This window comes from Achroia grisella, unplaced genomic scaffold (genome assembly GCF_030625045.1).
Source record: "Achroia grisella isolate CSIRO2021 unplaced genomic scaffold, CSIRO_AGI_Agris_v1 utg900, whole genome shotgun sequence".
Classification (NCBI taxonomy): domain Eukaryota; kingdom Metazoa; phylum Arthropoda; class Insecta; order Lepidoptera; family Pyralidae; genus Achroia; species Achroia grisella.
Window position 1 is genome coordinate 4,715,278 of NW_026713059.1, and position 9,139 is coordinate 4,724,416.

Below are 9,139 nucleotides of genomic sequence, written 5' to 3' on the forward strand. Positions count from 1 at the left end.
ATAAATCATAGCACTATCACATTAAGAAATCACAAACGATTATGTTTACTTCTTCTTTTCACATTAATAAGTATCAATAGTATATTCTATATTTATTTTACAATTTCAACAAGTATCCAAGTGGTTAGTTTTTAGTCACGAAGTAGGAAGCATCTACCGAGCTCAGCCTACGAACCAAAAAAAAATATGAATAAGTTTAAATACCGCACCTAACATAATAGTTGCCATGTAGAAAAAATACAAAGCATTCAGTCTGTAGTTATTTTCAAGTGTTGGTAATTCAAAAGAAGTTTGAAGAAGTGTTAAATATTCAACATATGCATTTCAAGTTAAGCATTTCTTCACAGACACTAATGGTTACTATAATAATTACAGTAATGTATATTAATAATACTACAGATATGAATAAAAGTACATTACTTAGGTACATAGCCACAAAGCAAGTAGGTACAATATATGAAGAAAAACAGAAACAGATAAAAATATAAACGATAGCTTCATGGCCTTGGTATTTATCGTTATTGAGCCTGACGTATTATAAAGAGTGGTCTGTTTTTAATACAATTATGTACTAACTAGATTATTTCAAGTTTTACACAGATTCTACTATAATACTGCTATACAGATAATACAGAGAGTGAAGACAGAAAGACAGATTTATCTTGTGTTTTTTTTTCAGAACGGTTTCAGTTGTTTGGAACCCAAACCAACAGGAACACAAACATATTTCTAGATAAAGACTCTGCAGTGTTGCACTTGACCGCACAGTTAACAAAGATATGTAATGTACTTCGAAACTTCATAGGCATGTACCATAGATATGTAATATCTGATGATGATTTAATTAATGTATCTACTTAACAAAATATAAAATTTATCAATAATTGAAATTAGTTCAAATATCATGGATAACAGAAAGGAAAACATCATTGTAAAAGAAGCTAAAATACCATCTGTTGCCCTTACGAGTTACTATTATCCAAATATTGTAATACAAAAAAATTATAAACATATATCAGCAAGATAGAAATGTCATCATTATCAGCAGCATAATGCATGTGTCTTTCATGTTATTTTAATATGAATGAAATTAGTTATGAATATCAATGTATTAATGAACACTGATTTTACTTTGTTTTTTTTAAATTAATACTTTAATATACTAATTGTGAGATCACTTACATCCGTTTTATATTATCCATACACTTAATTTTAAATTAAAAATATCTACAAACTAAGACCATTGTTCGTATGTAATAAATACTGTAGTCTTGGAAGTATGCATATACCTATGACGACGACACATATGTATAAATCTATGTAAATATATAAATTTTACAACTATATTTGGCAAAATTTTTCACTTACATTTTGATATAATGTAATGATTTAAATTAATGGTATAAAGGTGTTATAAAAAATATATATAGGTATTGTTACAAAATATATGGGTAATTAGGTATTTATGTATAATGAAAATAAAAATAACACTCAAGAATAACTTGAATGAAAGTGGCACATTTTTAAACTCGGATTATATTTACACAAACTATACTTACATTTTTGGTTTGTAACTCTGAAAACCGATTATAGTACTTACGATATGATTGCATATATGTATTTATACTGCAATAAATATGTAGGTATGTAGGTAGCAAATATGTAGATTATATAATCTTATATATGTATATCAGGAAAAGGTTGTTCAACTGTGTCATTAATTTACAGCTCAATATGAATTAATATCATTACGTCTGACTCATTCTTTTATATGGACGCTATATATTTATATACATACATATCATTATTCATTATGAATACTTCAAATAAAATGCCGATTTTGTGAGCACGTCGGATGACAACCAGACATACCATACATAACCCACTATTGCTTAATCTAGTATAACGGTTTTTTAAATTTTCAAATATTACTAAGGATAAGAACATTTTTAACAAACTTATATTCTATGCTGTGAAGAGATCTTGTACCCTGTATAGGAAATATTACATATACAATTATATAAACAATTCAACAAATAATGCAATTAACTGTATCATCAATATAAAATAATAGAAGTTCTGTGTAATATTTGGTCATTGACAGTGAAACCTACAACAATATACATACAAATATGCTTAGTAAATAATGGATTGTTTTGATTAAGAACTACTGCCTATATATAGAATATATTATGTTGGACAAACATAAAGCACTTATAACTTAATAGTGATATTACTTTCCAGATCTATGCATGGTACCTTTGTAACCATATAACACTAATTTGTGCCCATCCATGATAATTTCTCTAAGTGGAAAAGTGTTATTTGGATTCTCATTGTGAACCTAGGTACTTCATTATATGTAATTTCAATATAAATTGTCCACTCTGGAACAAACATCTCTACCACAAACACTGCAATTAAAAACAGATCTGTGCCATATGAATCTGTTGATTCCTTACAATAAATTTATGTAGTCATTTTATCTATTATAATATTCTAATGAATTTTTAATTTATTATTGTGTTGCTATGATAATAATAGGCATGATGATTAGTATTTAATAACAATTTACAATATAATCTGTTTAGGAGTCTAATCATTCGAAAAAAAAGATTAATTTATTACTGTTACAATGCAAGGCGACATGTATAATGTGAGTAGCTAAAGCACTTAATACATCATAGTTTACCTAGTTTTATAAATAGTTGGATGACAACATTTAACTTGCATTCTCTAGTCTTTCCCTCATCCGAAAATATACTTTTAAGGTAGGACGTAATACAGTGAACAACATAACCAGTAATACCATACATAAACCAACATACTGGAAAACTTCTCCTTTTTTAGCTCCCCAGCCAGAAAATAAGCCCAGTGACATCGAAGTTATGCCCATACAGAATGTTAGTAATCCAACAGAAGCATGCATAAGTTTCGTATAAATAGGTGGCAAGTATTGTTTGAGCTTAAGACTATATAGTGCACCGATACCGCCTAACATTGTAATCAACATAAAAATATAGGATGCTAGTCCAAATTTTCCATGATAAGTGGTAAAATGAGAGGAGTTATTAATTATTTTATTTGATATAATCACAAGAAAACCAATTGTGATTATAATACCACCCAGTACTTGGAGAACCCAATGACGAGCACTTCGGAGTCGTATAGGCATCCATTCTGTAGCCAAATCACCAGGAGTGATGGCATTTATTGCTGATGTCATAATCAACAGCCACTGCAACAACATTATAGACAAATACTGGAATTAAATTTATACTTTTAGCACTGGAATAATCTAAAATCTAGTATTAAGTTATTAACAGTGCAAAGGGTAGTCTGGTGTAAGCATGGGTTTACAGCAGGATTCTAAACTTATTTCTTTACCTTCCGCCAGAAAAATACATTTATTAATATTAATAATATCAATAAACAACTTGTGACCTATAGTGTATATGATAGACATTGTATAAATATATAAATATGTATATTTAGGTAGAAATAGTCTAAAAATCATCTATTATCTTATTAATAATAAAAATACTTACACCAAGAGTCATCAGTATGGGGTGAAATGAGAAAATAGTAATTCCATTATCAAAACTGAAATACGTTACTATCCCCAAAAACAAAACTGCAATAATATTGCTAAATACGTTTATATAACTTGGTTTTGTACTAGCATTTTGAGACACAAGCCGTGATGTTTCAGAATTTTTATCTGACATGTCTAAAGCTGGGCTTTCTGCAGCCTCCATAAATAGTAAGAATTTTAATATTTTTCTCACAAAACAAAAATTAGGTTTGTGAAATGCAGTTATATTTCTTAAAAGTAATAAATTGTTGGTAATTTATTTATTTAAAATGTTCTAAAGTAAATATCGACGAGTGTATTATATCCCTATCGATTTACACAAGTAAACTGACAGTGACAGTAAACTATACAGACTGACTAACTGACAGATTAAAATAGACATGAACAAAATTTAACTTAACTAGTTTTTAAAACTATCCACAGTATTCCACCGAGATGTAACCAAACAACTAGTTACGTATTGAGGTTTTATGACAGTTTATATTTTGTTTTCTTATGCCATTTCAAATATATCAAATTTGATAATCTAAAAATAATATATAGCATTATTTTTAGCTTATTAAATTTGATATGATATGCTCAATATCATGCTTCTTTACTTAAAAAACATAAATATTGTATTTATGTTTTGTTTGTCGAAAATGAAATTTTCATAGTACGAGCAAAAAAATTGTTTTCTTAATATACATAATCTACTATTACACATCTAGTTCCAAGCTAAGCAAAACTTGTGTTTTGGGTACTAGACAACTGATATATATTTGAATTTTTTATATACAATCATACTCATGAATACAAATGTTTGCATCGTCAAAGGAATTGATAATAATAATTAATAAGAAAAATAATTACAGTACTCCATAAAGGTTTGTAATATTCTAGTACTTTGCGTCCCTACTTTAAATAACCAGACCACAGATACTCAGTCACACATTGTGCTGGTAATGCAATCTATACTCTCGCTATATTTTATAATTAATATCATCAATCTTTATGGTTGGTTTTGAGTTTCATTGATTCGGTATTTGAGAAATTTTACCAGTTTAAATTGACTAATATCCTCCTTATTTAATAAATACAAGTAAAGGTAATAATTTATTTCTGAAATATTGTATTGTATAGACCAAAGTTTGTCCAAAAAACTAAAACATGGCGCCTAACTTTAATCTGCTTTGTTGATTTTAGATGCCGAATATCAAACTGCAGTCATCGGACAATGAAGTATTTGCTGTAGATGTGGAAATAGCAAAATGTTCGGTAACAATCAAGACTATGTTGGAGGATCTTGGGATGGATGATGAAGAAGAAGAAGTCGTTCCCTTGCCCAACGTAAACTCTGCTATTCTCAAGAAAGTCATTCAATGGGCTACTTATCACAAAGATGATCCGCCATTGCCTGAGGATGACGAAAACAAAGAGAAGAGAACGGATGACATTTCATCCTGGGATGCCGATTTCTTAAAAGTAGATCAAGGCACACTGTTTGAACTTATCCTAGCCGCCAATTATTTAGATATCAAAGGACTCTTGGATGTTACTTGTAAGACAGTAGCAAATATGATTAAAGGTAAAACTCCAGAAGAAATTCGAAAGACATTCAACATTAAAAATGATTTCACAGCCACTGAAGAGGATCAGGTGCGCAAAGAAAATGAATGGTGTGAGGAGAAGTAATCACCTACACTCATTGTTATTAACTTCATCGTAATTTTAAATTAAAACATTTTAGGCTTAATTTGTATTTTGAATTAAAATGAAAATGACCACTGTGGACACAAGCCAATTTGGAACACAGGCTGACATTCATGTATTAACTTGAATAGACAACATTATTGTGTCCAGGAGGTAGACATGTGTTTGGTGCACATTTGTGTTTTACCAATAGGTATGTTTAAATTTATATCTCATTAAGAGTATTAAATCGATAAAGTAATAAAAATAATCTACTAGGTTGTATTGTATCATTTGTTTTAAAGGAGTGTTGTATATTTGATTTTAAGTATTTAAATAACAACTTATTATAATAATTAACTACTCTAGCCATTATTATAGTAATCTCACTGCAGGATATTCATGTTAATATAAAATTTCTGAATTCCCAATTTTTATATTAGAAAATCATATGAAAGAAATCCATGTATATCTTGTATCAAATAAAAGTGAATAAAATATTGATTGTGGAATTTGTTTTGTTAGAATTGTCAATTTGGAGCAACCTGAACCAACAATTTATGACTATAATTTTCTTAACTTTTTGGGTATTGTAATATAACAAAACATGTTAACAAGAAACCATAATAGTGGACATCCACCATCCAAATGACATATATGTCAGAAATAGTAGATAAATGCATTATTCCATGTGTACATGTTTACTGAGATGAAAATGTGTTTTCTTTAAATTAGTTTATGAAGTATAATTTGTGATTAAATACATTGTTATAAACTATGAACAACTACCATTAAAAACCTATAAATAAAGCAGTTCTTTGGGTCATACTAATTATAATCTAATAAAATGAATAATGAACCTAACAGAATTATTGGCATTTGCCTATGCCTATGCCAATGCAATTTTTTTCAAAAGTGAAGGAATACTTTTATATATTAGATATTTGTTCTATTTTTTTTATTATTGAAAGCTAATATGCAAATTGATAATTTTCGCAATATATAATAAAACTTGTAGCCTTTATTAAATAATCATCATAACAATGAAATATATTTCATTATACCCAAATATTGCTTCAATGTATTGTACTAGGTAATTACCATTGTTCTCTTCTATATTTGTTTATTTGTTTAATTTCAATTTAATTTAAATCTTGAAGATTAATTAATTGAAATTAAACATTTCACCCATATTATGATAAGGAAGCTTTTCATTTACTATTGTATAACAGAATATTAAATATACTTTGCTTGTAAAACTTGAAAGTGCAGTTTAGTAATCACTCACTAGTTTTGAGTTGAAATAAATATCTTAATAACTCTTTTGGTCTCTTATTACAATTGAGAATATTTCTCAAAAATAACATGTATATTTGTCGTCATCAACTTAGCATGTATGCTTTATATGTGTCTTTATATACATATCACTGACTGACCTCATGACTATTTTAATTATATTAATTAAAATAGTCATGAGAATGTATGAAAATCATTATAAAATCCCAGATGTAGATGTCTCATCATTTACACCAGATATATTCCTATTTTGTAAAAAAAACAAAATATATAATACCGGTAGAGCTCACTGTACCGTGGGAAATTATATATGTAAAGACCATGCAATAAAAACAAATAAATATTCGAATTAATAAGCAAATTAATTGGCTGTCAGAGAGAAACACGAGCGGTGAAGGTGAGTTTTCACGTACGTCGGCAATAACCCCATAAACCTAAACCTGGGTTACAAGTCCCAGGAACTGATCAGAGTTTCCCTCTGCCATGTAATGCTCAGAATTCCGTCTCTCTATCAAAATATTCTATAATAGGAAATTAAACGGAAATATTACATTGATAATTTATATTTTTAAGACTTATATGTACTAAGTGCTAAAATGCATCTAAAACTTTTAAATAATAGTTTTCTAAAACTAGCTAGGTATATAATTTTATACAATGCTAAGAAAACCATCATGGCCTTTCATTGGGTATATCTCCGAAATAAAGAAGTTATCTATACATGTTAGTATAGGACTGTTAAATCGTCCAAGATAGGAGCCACAAGTAGCAGCACCTAGTAATATACCAAAAATAAAGGCAACCGTAATGAAGATCAATAACATATATTTATCCTGTCTCAGAAGAATTTCTTTACAGGAACACAATAATTCATGGAGAGGTCTGGAAGCAAAAATAATAAATGAAACATGCGTGAGGGAGTTGCAGGCGCGCGTATGTTCCACCATATACGCGGGACATAACTCAATATTAATGATGCGCAAACAGTGCATCTGTTTGCACATCATCAATATTGAATTACCGACCCTTAAGTAGCTCTTCGTAGTATGTGAAACTTGCGAAATTATATACTAAAACTACCAAGGTATGCTTTATAAGCCATATAGCCAATCTATAGTTAGAAGCCTCAATAAAGTACGTTGTGATCCTAAAGTTCTAAACTATAAGAATTATATCTTTATAAATAAATATATTGTAGGAGTACCTAGATATTTTCAGTTTTTTTTTGTTACTGAATTTATTTACAAATACAAATTGGGAACTTTTTCAAGTTGGTTAATTAAATTATTTAGATACACCTGCTAGATCTTGGATTATCACTAAGTAATTGATCAGTCTCGTCTATGAGCTTCTTTAGTTGCTGTTGAGCCAAGCTACTAACAGGGCACTTTTTATGTAAAATATTGGCCACATCCACCTCCTGATCTGTATCACAACTGCAGCCGGGGGATGAAATTATGAATCCGTCGTTTTTTAAATCACTTCTCGGAGATCTCTCTGTCATTTCAATATTCAAATTTTCTCTATGTAATTCATGTTCTTGCTCTCTACTGCGATTCTTTTTTAAAGTTTTCCTAGAGTATCGATAGATATTCTGTAGTTGATAATCATTAGATGACATTTCAATATCAGAAAATTATATCTATAATATAGTAGAGGTATCTGAGAAGAATGATTAGAGGGGTTTTTTGACAACTTAAGTTATTCGTAAAATTTAAAAATAAAGTCACCGTTTACAGGCAGAACACAGTATATACCATAGATAAGACATTGTGGGTAGGTACTTCATTTACTAGCGTATCCGGGGTAAATAACGGTGTTAATTATTAATGATAACGACTCTATAGTCTGATCAGTCTCCACGCGACTTTTTCGAAACCGTGCTGGTTCATTTTCATTCTTTAGCGTTAGTTGTGGCCCAGTCTGCGTTTAACAACGCAGAACAGTAGTTCATTCAGTGTTCTCCATACTAAAATATATTCTATTACTATTATATCTACTCCATACTACGCAGCTCAGTTTTATAAATAGGTCCATATAGAGCAGTTTTATTTTCTATCAAAAATATTATTTTAGTATTAGAATTGCACGTAGTTGAGGCGAGGGATTGCGATGCGGATGTGTTTTACTTTTTATTGTATCCAATTTTAAAGTTAGTGCAATAGAGCATTATAAAATATTAGAATGGATTGCAAATTTTAAATATAAAAATTAAAAATTGAGGATAATAACAAGCTGCTTTATCTTCTACCTAAGAAGATACCCAACTATTATCACTGTACTACGAATGATAATAACATTGAAACAGTATTGAGTTTACAAGAAGACAAGTTTATTATAATCTGTTTAGACCAAGTTAGTGGCGCAGAGACAAATTTCTTATCATTTAACGGCTTCGGTGGTCTAACTGTTTAGTAGGTACACGGTCTCACTTCTAGTGGGTTCGATTCTCGATACAAATATTTTTATTAATGAGTTTTTTGTTTGTACGTCTGTTTGTGAGTGTTTTCTATGTTACCTACCCATATATTATGTATTTAAGTATTTCTAACAGATGTTTCCCATTTATCAACAGTA

The 9,139-nt window shown here is 29.3% G+C and overlaps 3 protein-coding genes across 3 annotated transcripts; 1 reads left to right on the forward strand and 2 right to left on the reverse strand.

Moving 5' to 3' along the window:
• Positions 1 to 1,749: 1,749 nt before the first annotated feature.
• Positions 1,750 to 3,928, reverse strand: LOC131853222 (transmembrane reductase CYB561D2-like). The gene is made up of 2 exons (XM_059204058.1): positions 3,549 to 3,928; positions 1,750 to 3,238 (listed from the first exon to the last, which is right to left on the reverse strand). Exons 1-2 carry the CDS (start codon positions 3,756 to 3,758, stop codon positions 2,723 to 2,725), a joined length of 726 nt encoding a protein of 241 aa, XP_059060041.1. The 5' UTR covers positions 3,759 to 3,928; the 3' UTR covers positions 1,750 to 2,722.
• Positions 3,929 to 4,597: 669 nt separating this feature from the next.
• Positions 4,598 to 6,041, forward strand: LOC131853226 (S-phase kinase-associated protein 1). Its single transcript, XM_059204065.1, has 2 exons — positions 4,598 to 4,682; positions 4,781 to 6,041. Exon 2 carries the CDS (start codon positions 4,781 to 4,783, stop codon positions 5,267 to 5,269), a length of 489 nt encoding a protein of 162 aa, XP_059060048.1. The 5' UTR covers positions 4,598 to 4,682; the 3' UTR covers positions 5,270 to 6,041.
• A 1,129-nt stretch (positions 6,042 to 7,170) lies between these two features.
• LOC131853225 (uncharacterized) lies at positions 7,171 to 8,314 on the reverse strand. The gene is made up of 2 exons (XM_059204064.1): positions 7,861 to 8,314; positions 7,171 to 7,444 (listed from the first exon to the last, which is right to left on the reverse strand). Exons 1-2 carry the CDS (start codon positions 8,181 to 8,183, stop codon positions 7,213 to 7,215), a joined length of 555 nt encoding a protein of 184 aa, XP_059060047.1. The 5' UTR covers positions 8,184 to 8,314; the 3' UTR covers positions 7,171 to 7,212.
• Between the last annotated feature and the right edge of the window lie 825 nt (positions 8,315 to 9,139).